This window comes from Panulirus ornatus, chromosome 10 (assembly GCF_036320965.1).
Source record: "Panulirus ornatus isolate Po-2019 chromosome 10, ASM3632096v1, whole genome shotgun sequence".
NCBI lineage: Eukaryota > Metazoa > Arthropoda > Malacostraca > Decapoda > Palinuridae > Panulirus > Panulirus ornatus.
Genome location: NC_092233.1, coordinates 63,973,143 through 63,989,574, shown reverse-complemented (window position 1 = coordinate 63,989,574; position 16,432 = coordinate 63,973,143). Strand labels below are relative to the sequence as shown.

At 40.4% G+C, this 16,432-nt stretch overlaps 1 protein-coding gene across 3 annotated transcripts in view; it reads left to right on the top strand.

The window, feature by feature from the left end:
* The window catches only part of LOC139751039 (uncharacterized), a 442,294-nt gene that overhangs the window by 277,594 nt on the left and 148,268 nt on the right, over positions 1-16,432 (top strand). Inside the window, exon 6 of one of the 3 annotated variants that reach the window (XM_071666169.1) lies at positions 15,468-16,090. The exons of the other annotated variants lie outside the window; for them this stretch is intronic. Coding sequence (XP_071522270.1) covers positions 15,468-15,688 — 221 coding nt within the window. The 3' untranslated portion in view covers positions 15,689-16,090. Of the gene's footprint in view, positions 1-15,467; positions 16,091-16,432 lie in introns of those variants that run through there. 3 annotated transcript variants of the gene reach the window in all.

The window sequence follows — 16,432 nt, the reverse complement described above, 5'->3', positions numbered from 1 at the left end:
GAAGTGGGAGAGCAAATTGAAGGTTGAAAGATGGAGTGAAAAAGATTTTGAGCGATTGGGGCCTGAACATGCAGGAGGGTGAAAGGCATGCAAGGAATAGAGTGAAGTGGAATGATGTGTTTCACTAGGGTTGACGTGCTGTCAATGGATTGAATCAGGGCATGTGAAGCATCTTGGGTAAACATTGGAAAGTTTTGTGGGGCCTGGATGTGGAAAGGGAGCTGTGGTTTCGGTACATTACACATGACAGCTAGAGACTGAGTGTGAACAAATGTGGCCTTTGTTTTCTTTTCCTAGCCCTACCTCGTGCGTGCTCAGGGGGAGGGGGTGCCATTTCATGTGTGGCAGGGTGGTGACGGGATTGGATGAGGGCAGCAAGTATGAATATGTACATGTGTTTATGTGTATGTTCCTGTGTATGTATATGTATGTATACGTTGAAATGTATAGGAATTTATATGTGCATATGTGGGTGTGTATGTATATACATGTGTATGTGGGTAGGTTGGGACATTTTTTCATCTGTTTCCTTGCACTACTTCGCTAATGGGGAGACAGCGACAAAGTATGATGAATAAAAAAAGATATATATATTTTTAACTTTCCCAAAGGGGATACAGAAGAAGGAGGCATGCGGGGAGTGCTCACCCTCCTCGAAGGCTCAGATTGGGGTGTGTAAATGTGTGTGGATGTAACCAAGATGAGAAAAAAGGAGAGACAGGTAGTATGTTTCTGGAAAGGAACCTGGATGTTTTGGCTCTGAGTGAAACGAAGCTCAAGGGTAAAGGGGAAGAGTGGTTTGGGAATGTCTTGGGAGTAAAGTCAAGGGTTGGTGAGAGGACAAGAGCAGGAGTAGCACTACTCCTGAAGCAGGAGTTGTGGGAATATGTGATTGAGTGTAAGAAAGTAAACTCTAGACTGATATGGGTAAAACTGAAAGTGGATGGAGAGAGTTGGGTGATTATTGGTGCCGATGCACCTGGTCATAAGGAGAAAGATCATGAGAGGCAAGTGTTTTGGGAGTAGCTGAGTGAGTGTGTTAGCAGCTTTGATGCACGAGACCAGGTTATAGTGATGGGTGATTTGAATGCAAAGGTGAGCAATGTGGCAGTTGAGGGTATAATTGGTGTACATGAAGTGTTCAGTGTTGTAAATGGAAATGGTGAAGAGCTTGTAGATTTATGTGCTGAAAAAGGAGTGGTGATTGGGAATACCTGGTATAAAAAAAGATATACATAAGTATACGTATGTAAGTAGGAGAGATGGTCAGAGAGCATTATTGGATTATATGTTAATTGTCAGGCGTATGAAAGAGAGACTTTTGGATGTTAATGTGCTGAGAGGGGCAACTGGAGGGATGTTTGATCTTTATCTTGTGGACCTAAGGTGAAGATATGTAGAGGTTTTCAGAAAAGAAGAGAGAATGTTGGGGTGAAGAGAGTGGTGAAAGTAAGTGAGCTTGGAAAGGAGACTTGTGTGAGGAAGTGCCAGGAGAGATTGAGTGCAGAATGGAAAAATGTGAGAGCAAATGATGTGAGAGGAGTGGGGAAGGAATGGGATGTATTTAGGGGAGCAGTGGTGGCTTGCACAAAAGATACCTGTGGCATGAGAAAGGTAGGAGGTGGTTAGATTAGAAAGGGTAGTGAGTGGTGAGATAAAGAAGTAAGATTGTTAGTGAAAGGGAAGAGAGATGCATTTGGACATTTTTTGCAGGGAGGTAGTGCAAATGACTGGGAGATGTAAAAAAGAAAGAGGCAAGAGGTCAAGAGAAAGGTGCAAGAGGTGAAAAAGAGGCCAATGAGAGTCGGGATGAGAGAGTATCATTAGATTTTAGGGAGAATAAAAAAGATGTTTTGGAAAGAGATAAATGAAATGTGTAAGACAAGAGAACAAATGTGAACATCGGTGAAGAGGGCAAATGGAAAGGTAATAACAAGTAGTGGTGAAGTGAGAGGGACAGGGAGTATTTTGAAGATTTTTTGAATGTGTTTGATGATAGAGTGGTAGATATAGGGTTTTTTGGTCGAGGTTGTGTGTGAAGTGAAAGGGTCAGGGAGAATTATTTTGTAAACAAAGAAGAGGTGGTGAAAGCTTTGCGGAAGATGAAAGCCGGCAAGGTGGCAGGTTTGGATGGTATTGCAGTGGAATTTATTAAAAAAGGGAGTGACTGTGTTGTTGACTGGTTGTTGAGGATACACAATATATGTATGGTTCATGGTAATGTGCCTTAGGATTGGTGGAATACATTTTCAGAGGCAAAGGGGATAAAGGTGAGTGTTCAAATTACAGAGGTATAAGTTTGTTGAATATTCCTGGGAAATTGTATAGGAGGGTACTGAGAGGGAGGGTGAAGGCATGTACAGGGCATCAGATTGGGAAAGAGCAGTGTGGTTACAGAAGTATTAGAGGATGTGTGGATCAGGTGTTTGCGTTGAAGAATGTATGTGAGAAGTACTTTGAAAAACAGATGTAATTGTATGAAGCATATGTGGATCAGGAGAAGGCATATGATAAGAGTTTATAGAGATGCTCTGTGGAAGGTATTAAGTGTATGGTGTGGGAGGCAATTTGCTAGAAGCAGTGAAAGTTTTTATCGAGGATGTAAAGCATATGTACGAGTATTAAGAGTGGAGAGTGATTGGTTCCCAGTGAATGTCGGTTTGCGGCAGGGGTGCGTGATGTATCCATGGTTGTTTAATTTGTTTATGGATGAGGTTGTTAGGGAGGTGAATGGAAGACTTTTGGAGAGAGGGGCAAGTATGCAATCTGTTGTGGATGAGAGGGCTTGGGAAGTGAGTCAGTTGTTGTTCACTGATGATACAGCACTGGTGGCTGATTCGTGAGAAACTGCAGAAGTTGATGACTGAGTTTGGTAAAGTGTGTGAAAGAAGAAAGCTGAAAGTAAATGTGAATAATAGCAAGGTTATTAGGTTCAGTACGGTTGAGGGACAAGTTGATTGGGAGGTAAGTTTGAATGGAGAAAAAACTGGAGGAAGTGAAGTGTTTTAGATATCTAGGGGTGGATTTAGCAGCAGATGGCATCATGGAAGTGGAAGTAAGTCACAGGGTGGGGGTGGGGGCAAAGGCTCTGGGAGCATTGAAGAATGTGTGGAAGGCAAGAACATTATCTTGGAGAGCAAAAATGGGTATGTTTGAAGGAATAGTGGTTCCAACAATGTTATATGGTTGTGAGGCATGGTCTATAGATAGGGCTGTGGAGAGGAGAGTGAATGTGTTGGAAATGAGATGTTTGAGGGCAATAGGTGGTGAAAGGTGGTTTGATCGAGTAAGTATTGTAAGGGTAAGAGAGATGTGTGGTAATAAAAAGAGTGTGGTTGAGAGAGCAGGAGAGGGTGTATTGAAATGGATTGGTCACATGGAGAGAATGAGTGAGGAAAGATTGACAAAGAGGATATATGTGTCAGAGGAGGAGGGAACTAGGAGAAGTGGGAGACCAGATTGAAGACAGAAGGATGAAGCGAAAAAGATTTTGAGTGATCAGGGCCTGACATGCAGGAGGGTGAAAGTTGTGCAAGGAATATAATGAATTGGAACGATGCAGTATACTGGGGTCGACATGCTGTCAGTGGATTGAATCAGGGCATGTGAAGCGTGTGGGGTAAACCATGGAAAGTTTTATGGGGCCTGGATGTGGAAAGGGAGCTGTGGTTTTGGTGCATTACACATGACAGCTAGAGACTGAGTGTGAACAAATGTGGCCTTTGTTGTCTTTTCCTAGTGCTACCTCGTGCGCACGCAGGAGGGGAGGGGAGTGCCATTCCATGTGTGACGGGATGGCGGCGGGAATGGATGAAGGCAGCATGTATGAGTATGCACATGTGTATGTACGTATATGTCTGTGTATTTATTTGTAGAAATGTACAGATATGTGTATGTGCTTGTGTGGGCGTTATGTATATAGTTGTGTAATTGGTTGGGTTGGGCCATTCTTTCGTCTGTTTCCTTGCGCTACCTCGCTAACGCAGGAAAAAGATTTTGTGTGATCGGGGCCTGAACATGCAGGAGGGTGAAAGGAGGGCAAGGAATAGAGTGAATTGGAGCGATGTGGTATACCGGGGTTGACGTGCTGTCAGTGGATTGAATCAAGGCATGTGAAGCGTCTGGGGTAAACCATGGAAAGCTGTGTAGGTATGTATATTTGCGTGTGTGGACGTATGTATATACATGTGTATGGGGGTGGGTTGGGCCATTTCTTTCGTCTGTTTCCTTGCGCTACCTCGCAAACGCGGGAGACAGCGACAAAGTATAATAAATAAAAATAAATATATATCCCTGGGGATAGGGGAGAAGGAATACTTCCCACGTTTTTTGTGTGATCGGGGCCTGAACATGCAGGAGGGTGAAAGGAGGGCAAGGAATAGAGTGAATTGGATCAATGTGGTATACCGGGGTTGACGCGATCACTCAAAATCTTTTTCACTCCATCTTTCCACCTCCAATTTGGTCTCCCACTTCTCCTCATTCCCTCCACCTCCGACACATATATCCTCTTGGTCAATCTATCCTCACTCATTCTCTCCATGTGCCCAAACCATTTCAAAACACCCTCTTCTGCTCTCTCAACCATGCTCTTTTTATTTCCACACATCTCTCTTACCCTTACATTACTAACTCGATCAAACCACCTCACACCACACATTGTCCTCAAACATCTCATTTCCAGCACATCCACCCTCCTGCGCACAACTCTATCCATATATATATATATATATATATATATATATATATATATATAACAAAGTATATATGGGGGTGAGTAGGGGCAGACAGTGTGAATTGTGTGCATGTGTGTATATGTGTGTGTCTGTGTGTGTATACATGTGTGTGCGTTGGGATGTGTGGGTGTGTATGTTTGTGTGTGTGGACGTGTGTGTGTGTGTGCATGTGTGTGGGGGTGGGTTAGGCCATTTCTTTCATCTGTTTCCTTGCGCTACCTCGCAGGCACAGGAGACAGTGATAAAGCAAAATAAATAAATAAATATATATATATATATATATATATATATATATATATATATATATATATATATATATATATATATATATATATATATATAAAAAGGGCAAATGAGAGTTGGGGTGAGAGAGTATCATTAAATTTTAGGGAGAATAAAAAGATGTTCTGGAAGGAGGTAAATAAAGTGTGTAAGACAAGGGAGCAAATGGGAACTTCAGTGAAGGGCGCAAATGGGGAGGTGATAACAAGTAGTGGTGATGTGAGAAGGAGATGGAGTGAGTATTTTGAAGGTTTGTTGAATGTGTTTGATGATAGAGTGGCAGATATAGGGTGTTTTGGTCGAGGTGGTGTGCAAAGTGAGAGGGTTAGGGAAAATGATTTGGTAAACAGAGAAGAGGTAGTAAAAGCTTTGCGGAAGATGAAAGCCGGCAAGGCAGCAGGTTTGGATGGTATTGCATGGAATTTATTAAAAAAGGGGGTGACTGTATTGTTGACTGGTTGGTAAGGTTATTTAATGTATGTATGACTCATGGTGAGGTGCCTGAGGATTGGCGGAATGCATGCATAGTGCCATTGTACAAAGGCAAAGGGGATAAGAGTGAGTGCTCAAATTACAGAGGTATAAGTTTGTTGAGTATTCCTGGTAAATTATATGGGAGGATATTGATTGAGAGGGTGAAGGCTTGTACAGAGCATCAGACTGGGGAAGAGCAGTGTGGTTTCAGAAGTGGTAGAGGATGTGTGGATCAGGTGTTTGCTTTGAAGAATGTATGTGAGAAATACTTAGAAAAGCAAATGGATTTGTATGTAGCATTTATGGATCTGGAGAAGGCATATGATAGAGTTGATAGAGATGCTCTGTGGAAGGTATTAAGAATATATGGTGTGGGGGGCAAGTTGTTAGAAGCAGTGAAAAGTTTTTATCGAGGATGTAAGGCATGTGTACGTGTAGGAAGAGAGGAAAGTGATTGGTTCTCAGTGAATGTAGGTTTGCGGCAGGGGTGTGTGATGTCTCCATGGTTGTTTAATTTGTTTATGGATGGGGTTGTTAGGGAGGTGAATGCAAGAGTCCTGGAAAGAGGGGCAAGTATGAAGTCTGTTGTGGATGAGAGAGCTTGGGAAGTGAGTCAGTTGTTGTTCGCTGATGATACAGCGCTGGTGGCTGATTCATGTGAGAAACTGCAGAAGCTGGTGACTGAGTTTGGTAAAGTGTGTGAAAGAAGAAAGTTAAGAGTAAATGTGAATAAGAGCAAGGTTATTAGGTACAGTAGGGTTGAGGGTCAAGTCAATTGGGAGGTGAGTTTGAATGGAGAAAAACTGGAGGAAGTGAAGTGTTTTAGATATCTGGGAGTGGATCTGGCAGCGGATGGAACCATGGAAGTGGAAGTGGATCATAGGGTGGGGGAGGGGGCGAAAATTCTGGGAGCCTTGAAGAATGTGTGGAAGTCGAGAACATTATCTCGGAAAGCAAAAATGGGTATGTTTAAAGGAATAGTGGTTCCAACAATGTTGTATGGTTGCGAGGCGTGGGTTATGGATAGAGTTGTGCGCAGGAGGATGGATGTGCTGGAAATGAGATGTCTGAGGACAATATGTGGTGTGTTGTGGTTTGATCGAGTAAGTAACGTAAGGGTAAGAGAGATGTGTGGAAATAAAAAGAGCGTGGTTGAGAGAGCAGAAGAGGGTGTTTTGAAATGGTTCGGGCACATGGAGAGAATGAGTGAGGAAAGATTGACCAAGAGAATATATGTGTCAGAGGTGGAGGGAAGGAGGAGAAGAGGGAGACCAAATTGGAGGTGGAAAGATGGAGTGAAAAAGATTTTGTGTGATCGGGGCCTGAACATGCAGGAGGGTGAAAGGAGGGCAAGAAATAGAGTGAATTGGATCGATGTGGTATACCGGGGTTGACGTGCTGTCAGTGGATTGAATCAGGGCATGTGAAGCGTCTGTGGTAAACAATGGAAAGCTGTGTAGGTATGTATATACATGTGTATGGGGGTGGGTTGGGCCATTTCTTTCGTCTGTTTCCTTGCGCTACCTCGCAAACGTGGGAGACAGCGACAAAGCAAAAAAAAATATTTTTTTTTTTTTTTTTTTTTTTTTTTTTTTATTGTCGCTGTCTCCCGCGTTTGCGAGGTAGCGCAAGGAAACAGACGAAAGAAATGGCCCAACCCACCCCCATACACATGTATATACATACCTACACAGCTTTCCATTGTTTACCATATATATATATATATATTGTTTACCATATATATATATATATATATATATATATATATATATATATATATATATATATATATATATATATATATATATATATATATATATATATATATATATATATATATATATATATATATATATATATATATATCTTGTGGAGGCTTAGGTGAAGATTTGTATGGGTTTTCAGAAAAGAAGAGTGAATGTTGGGGTGAAGAGGGTGGTGAGAGTAAGTGAGCTTGGGAAGGAGACTTGTGTGAGGAAGTACCAGGAGAGACTGAGTACAGAATGGAAAAAGGTGAGAACAATGGAAGTAAGGGGAGTGGGGGAGGAATGGGATGTATTTAGGGAATCAGTGATGGATTGCGCAAAAGATGCTTGTGGCATGAGAAGAGTGGGAGTTGGGTTGATTAGAAAGGGTAGTGAGTGGTGGGATGAAGAAGTAAGATTATTAGTGAAAGAGAAGAGAGAGGCATTTGGACGATTTTTGGAGGGAAAAATGCAATTGAGTGGGAGATGTATAAAAGGAAGAGACAGGAGGTCAAGAGAAAGGTGCAAGAGGTGAAAAAGAGGGCAAATGAGAGTTGGGGTGAGAGAGTATCATTAAATTTTAGGGAGAATAAAAAGATGTTCTGGAAGGAGGTAAATAAAGTGCATAAGACAAGGGAGCAAATGGGAACTTCAGTGAAGGGCGCAAATGGGGAGGTGATAACAAGTAGTGGTGATGTGAGAAGGAGATGGATTGAGTATTTTGAAGATTTGTTGAATGTGTTTGATGATAGAGTGGCAGATGTAGGGTGTTTTGGTCGAGGTGGTGTGCAAAGTGAGAGGGTTAGGGAAAATGATTTGCTAAACAGAGAAGAGGTAGGAAAAGCTTTGCGGAAGATGAAAGCCGGCAAGGCAGCAGGTTTGGATGGTATTGCAGTGGAATTTATTAAAAAAGGGGTTGACTGTATTATTGACTGGTTGGTAAGGTTATTTAATGTATGTATGACTCATGGTGAGGTGCCTGAGGATTGGCGGAATGCGTGCATAGTGCCATTGTACAAAGGCAAAGGGGATAAGAGTGAGTGCTCAAATTACAGAGGTATAAGTTTGTTGAGTATTCCTGGTAAATTATATGGGAGGGTATTGATTGAGAGGGTGAAGGCATGTACAGAGCATCAGATTGGGGAAGAGCAGTGTGGTTTCAGAAGTGGTAGAGGATGTGTGGATCAGGTGTTTGCTTTGAAGAATGTATGTGAGAAATACTTAGAAAAGGAAATGGATTTGTATGTAGCATTTATGGATCTGGAGAAGGCATATGATAGAGTTGATAGAGATGCTCTGTGGAAGGTATTAAGAATATATGGTGTGGGAGGCAAGTTGTTAGAAGCAGTGAAAAGTTTTTATCGAGGATGTAAGGCATGTGTACGTGTAGGAAGAGAGGAAAGTGATTGGTTCTCAGTGAATGTCGGTTTGCGGCAGGGGTGTGTGATGTCTCCATGGTTGTTTAATTTGTTTATGGATGGGGTTGTTAGGGAGGTAAATGCAAGAGTTTTGGAAAGAGGGGCAAGTATGAAGTCTGTTGGGGAAAGATGGTGGAAAGTCTGGTGGAAAGATGGAGTGAAAAAGATTTTGTGTGATCGGGGCCTGAACATGCAGGAGGGTGAAAGGAGGGCAAGGAATAGAGTGAATTGGATCGATGTGGTATACCGGGGTTGACGTGCTGTCAGTGGATTGAATCAGGGCATGTGAAGCGTCTGGGGTAAACCATGGAAAGCTGTGTAGGTATGTATATTTGCGTGTGTGGACGTATGTATATACGTGTGTATGGGGGTGGGTTCTGCCATTTCTTTCGTCTGTTTCCTTTTGCTACCTCACAAACGCGGGAGACAGCGACAAAGCAAAAAATATATATATATATATATATATATATATATTTATTTCAAAACCATTTCAAAACACCCTCTTCTGCTCTCTCAACCACGCTCTTTTTATTTCCACACATCTCTCTTACCCATACATTACTTACTCGATCAAACCACCTCACACCACACATTGTCCTCAAACATCTCATTTCCAGCACACCCACCCTCCTGCGCACAACTCTATACATAGCCCACGCCTCGCAACCATACAACATTGTTGGAACCACTATTCCTTCAAACATCCCATTTTTGCTTTCCGAGATAACGTTCTCGACTTCCACGCATTCTTCAAGGCTCTCAGGATTTTCGACCCCTTCCCCACCCTATGATTCACTTCCGCTTCCATGGTTCCATCTGCTGCCAGATCCACTCCCAGATATCTAAAACACTTTACTTCCTCCCGTTTTTCTCCATTCAAACTTACCTCCCAATTGACTTGACCCTCAACCCTACTGTACCTAATAACCTTACTCTTATTCACATTTACTCTTAACTTTCTTCTTTCACACACTTTACCAAACTCAGTCACCAGCTTCTGCAGTTTCTCACAAGAATCAGCCACCAGCGCTGTATCATCAGGGAACAACTGACTCACTTCCCAAGCTCTCTCATCCCCAACAGACTTCATACTTGCCCCTACTTTCCTGTATCATTTTTATCATTGTATAAACTCTTAGAAAAAATGATCCCTAACAGAATCAAACAAAACAACCTTCTCTCACCTATAAAGTATGGCCTTAGACCCAAACATTGTACCACCACACTATACATTGAGCTCACACAACATATCGTAGATGGATTGTACCAACCACACTTCACCTTCATAGTATGAGTAACATTAGACATTAGCAAAGCATTTGACCCTGTCCTCTGACACATCCTCACACAAAAAATACTTGACAACACCCTCCATAACAATGACAGAAAGTGGTTGGCCAGTTTCATAACCAGATACCATGGGCCACCTATGAAGCACTGAAACTCCACAATAGAGTTCATTATGGAAAAGTGCTTTCTTCAGCGCTCTTCAATCACTCCCTATATGACCTCCAATTACCTCAGGCAAACCTCAACAACCACATCCCATTACCCTGACACCATAGTAGCAATATCAAACATGCAGCATTGCATTACACAATTGGAACAATAACTCACCCAGAACAGAATTTTGCATCTCAACAGAAGTGTTCAATCATTCCTTAGTTCCAGACCGACATGAATCTAGCTCACTCCCTTGAGGATATATGAATGGACTGTCACTTCCACTGAACAAAACACCAACCATTATAAGCATCACATATGATATTCACTCTACACACCATTGATATCAGCACAGAAGCAATACACAAACTTAATGCTTCAGAACATTACCTGGCACCAGTTTTGGATAAGAAAAAGATTCACATAGTATCCTATGCAAACAAGTAATCCACTCCGCTTAAAATGTGCCTAGCCTTTTACAGTTTCACACTTGAATCAGCAACTAGAGCTGTATCATCGCCGAACAACAGCCGACTCACTTCTCAGGCCCTCTCATCCCCAATGGACTGCATACTTGCCCTTCTCTCGAAAACTCTTAAATTTACCTCCCTAACAAACCCAAACATAAACAAAGTAAACAACAGTGGGTACATCACACACCCTGCCACAGACTAACATTCACTGGGAACTAATCACTTTCATCTCTTCTTACTCGTACACATGCCTTACATCTTCAATAAAAACTTATTTTTCACTGCTGGCAACTTACCTCCCACACCTTATACTCTTAAGACCTTCTACAAAGCATCTCAGTCATCCCTATCATATGCCTTCTCCAGATCCATAAATGCTACAAACAAATCCATCTGTTTTTCTATTTATCACACATTCTTCCACTTCTGAAACCACTCTGCCCTACCCAAGTCTGATGCTCTCTGTACATGCCTTAACCCTCTCACTCAATACCTTTCCATATAATTTCCCAGGAATATTCAACAAACTTATTCCTCCATAGTTTGAACACTCACCTTTATCCCACTTTGCCTTTGTACAATGGCACTATGCATGCATTCCGCCAATTTTCATGCACTTTGCCATGATCCATACATACATTGAATATCCTTACCAACCAGTCAGCAATACAGCTTTCACTACCTCTTCTCTCTCAACCAAACCATTCTCCCAGACTCTCTCACTTTGCACTCCACCCCAACCAAAATACGCTACATCTGCCATTCTATCATCAGACACATTCACCAAATCTCCAAAATACTCACTCCATATCCTTACTTCACCAACACCTGTTTTTACCCTCCCACTTGCCCCCTTCACTGATGTTCCCATTTTTTCTCTTGTCTTACACACGTTATTTACCCCCTTCCAAAACATCTTTATATTCTCCCTAAAGTTTAATGATACTCTCTTACCCCAACTTTCATTTGCCCTCTTTTTCAACCCTTGCACCTTTCTCTTGACCTTCTGCCACTTTTTTTTTTTTATACATTCTCCTAGTCACTTGCTCTCCTTCCTTGCCTGTATCATCCAAATGCTTCTGTTTTCTCTATCACTAACAGCTTTACTTCATCCCACCACTAACTACCCTTTCTAATCTGCCTAACACCCACCTTTCTTGTGCCACATGCATCTTTTGCACAAGCCACCATTGCTTCCCTAAGTACATCCCATTCCTCACCCACTCCCCTCACATCATTTGCTCTCACCTTTAGCCATTCTACACTCTGTCTCTCCTGGTACTTCCTTGCACAGGTCTCCTTTCCAGGCTCACTTACTCTCGCCTCTTTCTTCTCCCCAACATTCTTCTTTTTTGAAAACCTCTACAAATCTTCACTTTCGCCTCCACAAGATATTTTAGGGGCATATTTTAGTTGTAATTCATGCATGTTTATTGCCCTTATAGAGCACTTAGAAAATCCTAACATCCTTAAAGGCCCCAGGATTCTGACTTTTACCACGGACTAATAATTCTAACTTGTGCATTTCAAGTAAATTAGAGATTTTGAGAGCTGGAAGCCTCTCATTTGAGTCCTTAGATCCTTGGCAGGTCATATATTACCAATATGAAGGTGTTTCCATGGCATTATATACCTGCTTAGGCAATAAATCTTTATTAGAAATCACTCTGGAGACTTAGTCCAAATTGATCTTGGGAGCTTCATGATCAGTTAAATGCTTTTTATCACCCATTTTCAGTGATTATGAGTTGTGGCATTTCTTAAATGTTCGAACCAGCCTGAGTAGTAATCAGTCACATGTGGTTGTTAGGACTAAGTCTCCATAAAGTATGTTGACCTGGGCCATGATCATACCACCATGCAAAAGAACTGTCTAAGATCTGCCATGTTTTATCCCTTCAAACAATACTTTGTCGAGATCATAGTTCTTAGATTTATTTTTTTTCATTTATCCAATAACTTTGGCACTTTTGTTTGTGGAAAGTTATAATAACTGAGTCTTTGTTAAGTCATAAAGTGGTGGTTTCTAACCATATACCCATTACTTAATCTTACTGAGGATCCTTTCTCATGTTTCTTAAGTAATTCCACCTCCTCCACAATACAGCACTTTGGAAAGAGTGCTTCCTCTTGGCACTTCTGCCACACATTACTAAGAGAAAAGTCCTTCCTTTTTGCCTTTCCTTCAGCCTTTTGAACTTTTTATCATGAAGAAAGGGAAAAATATCAAATTATCTGTGAGAGGGCTACACAACTAAAGGGCAAGTTTTGACTGAGGCCACACCACCCAAACAAAGTTATCATACTGCCAGTTATTTTGAATTTTAAAAGATGAATTTTTTTTGTTTTTTGATATGGTAATATTTACCATAACTTTTGGTGCCATTTTCATTAATTACAAGTTGGAAATATATAATCAGAAACAATTCATGTGAAAGGAATTTCTCCATACTGATAGAGTTCCACTGGAATTGCTATTTTTTGAAACATTTTGGGTCACCAGGTTGGGTAGCGTCTACCTAAACTTAGATTGTATGACCTCATATGTGGGCCAATAATTACTCTGGGCCCACTGACAGCCCAAGGGATGGAATTAGCTTGAAAAAAGTGAAAAATGTTAAAGTTGAGCAGAAATAAAAGGAAAATGTAGATAAGGGGGCATTAAGCTGGTGTCACATGTCACATCAGAAACTAGTGAAGCGTAACTCATATTTCCATATTTATATATTGGTTAGATAGCCACCCAGTACACCTTTTTAATGGGAGGAAATGTGTTATCTGTTGGAATTGTCAGCTAGAACATGCAGAATATTAATTTCATCAGTAAAGAGAAACAATTTAATATGCACCATGTTACTTTGAGTAGCACATGGGAATGCTGTAGTAATCTTCCATTATACATAGAAAACTCCAGATGATCTATGTTTCAGAAGCCTGTAAGCTCATAATGAACCTTGTTTCAGAAGTATGTAAACTGTTGATGACCCATATCTCAGAAGCCCATTTTACCCATATAGTTATGGAAAAGTGGTGATAGGTGTAATTCACAGTTTATCAAAAACCCTCAAAAATGTCCAGTTGGAACAATTAAGCAGAGTCAGGATGGAATGTTTCTTCATCGGATTCTTAGTATTTTTGTAAACCCACACAAATTCCACATAAATCTGTTAAGGTGAGCAGGATCAAATGCTTATTTTTGTTTTAATCTGTAACATGGTCATTTTAATGTTCCATCACTGCAAAAGTGTAGATGGGACATCATCTTGTCATTCATGTGTCTATCTTTTTTTTTTCTGTCTGCTTGTCTTCTTTTGGAGATGTTCTTGCTTTCAAGAACAATACATGATGGAAACTATACATTTATCATAGGTATCCTCTGTGATGACAAACTCATTGGATTTAGGGGCTCATGGCTGCAATAATTTGCATTTTCATTATGGAAAAAACTGTGCTAGTTCTGAATCATGGAAAGTTCAAACAGGTAACACGTTTATAGAAACTTTTGCAAATATTTTTTTCTGCTTTTGGTGGGATAGTAGACAGTGCAGGTGCTTCTTGCTTTATTTTAGTGCAAGCATGAAACATGAATTGGTGGAATCTCTTTCAGAATTTTCTCAGTGGATTGAGCTTGTATTTCAACTGTATTTCAGAAGAATTACTTTTGGGGGGATATTGGTGTAAAAATATACTGATATTTAAGCGACCAGATAGGACTCACTCAATATGAGGCCTTCTTGTTGATATGCATAATTGGCAGTATCTTTTATTAAGGTTTTTATAGTGCACACATGTTATATGAGTAGTTGTGTGTTTTACTTATCATAATTACATAGAACTTGGAATAAACCCTACCATGTGGAGTTATATCTACTCGAATATGTCCTTTCATTTACAACATTTATTGTATTTTTAATTTGGATATTTTATCGTGATGTGAAACATCTGATTTGAAGAAAAGTCTGGTATTGATTGGATGAGAATTATTCATATATATATATATATATATATATATATATATATATATATATATATATATATATATATATATATATATATATATATATATATATATCCACATATTTCGTTTAATCCATTCCATGTGGATGATTGTGAATTTGTTTTGCCATTTTCTCTTAGTTCATAGATTTACTGAGTTGATTATTAGCAAAGCTTGTTATGACAAAAGTACATTTATCAAGTTTGCTGGTGAATGGAAAGTGAATAATCAGAGATGTTGTGTTTGTATCTGCAGACACAAGGAATGTTACTGATAAGTCTCAAGTGCTGTAACTATTTTTGATATATGTATTCTTCTTCGCATGTTAGTTATATCCATTATTTTATTCTTGTGTATACGTTTCATTTTATTCATATTTTTCTTGGTCTTTGACTTCTTATTTGTGCAAAGATACTGACTGTCTTTTCACCTTTTTCTTCACTTGGCTGTCACTTGATTCAGTAAGTGTCAGAGTTTTTAAATTTCGCACATCATCAGAGCATATGATATCAAGGCAAGAGTAGTTAATGCTTTTCAGAAGAAAATTGGATCTTTCCCGAGAGGTTTATGGGATGTTCTTGAATTTTTGATAGCAAGACGAGGTAGGCATTAGTCTTTGCACTGTATGTAAAGCTGTTGGAATAAACAAGGTATTGAAATAAGTCTTTAGTGAACTGGTTAATGTAGGTAATTACAGTTTGGTATTAGTATTAGTAGGGTGATAATAATGACATGGAAGTTGGGGAGATAGTATGTAAAGGTTTCTTAGGAGTTTAAAGTTAGTTATTGATTGTATTGGAAGAACAACAACTGGAGAAGGATCAACAACAGCAAGAGATAGGGTGGAACAATGTGGTGTGTGGGAGTGTCGTAGACTAAGGGCGGTGGTCTTGTTGCAGGTACCCAGCTGACGGTGAAAGTTGGCCGGCCGCGCTACGCTGGCCCACGCGACTGCCCCCACTGCGGCAAGCGCTACTCCACCATAGCTGCACTAAAGTACCACGTAGGCCTGGTCCATAGTGTCTCCGATCAGGTGCCCTGTTTTTATTGCCCTCAGTGGTTTGATATACGAACTGATCTGAAGAAACACCTCGAGATTGCCCATAATGAGCACTCGTAATGGTAACGTAGAGGCGGCTGCAGCCTTGCTCAGTGGGGGCACGCCGGCCAGCACGCCCGGCACGGTGGCGGGACTTATTAACACACCACTTCATGCCTACCTTCTACGATCTGCCTTATTGCCTTACTGTACATATTGCTTTTACATTATATGTATATATATATATATATATATATATATAGATATAGATATAGATATAGATATATATGTGTGTGTGTGTGTGTATGTGTGTATGTGTGTGTGTGTGTGTGTGTGTGTGTGTGTGTGTGTATGTTGGTCAGACACATGGTTAAAGAAGTTCCGCCTGACCATATGCAAAGTAATGTAGATGGGACACAGTGAAAGAAGGCCTAGATATGACCTTAATCTTACAGGAAGCAAATTTCATGAATCTGCATGTGATAGGGACTTTGAGATTAGCATAGTACCCAACTTGTCACCAGACCACTGCATTAGAATACTTTAGGAGGCATTTTAGATGTTGGCTTATAATGATATTGCTCATAGGGGCATGGATAAGAAAGATTCAGTGAACTTTATACAACATTAATTCAGTCTTGATTAAATGATGCATCTCGAGTTTACCCAAGTTACAGGTAGAGTTTAGAGGCAGTAAACTTACTCAGTGGAAATTAGAAAAATGAAGAGAAACTTAAGTCTAAAGTTTCTAAATCAAATTGACAGAGTTGAGTAAACAGTTCATTGAAAGGAGGAGAAAAACACCATTCAAAAGTTGTGACATTA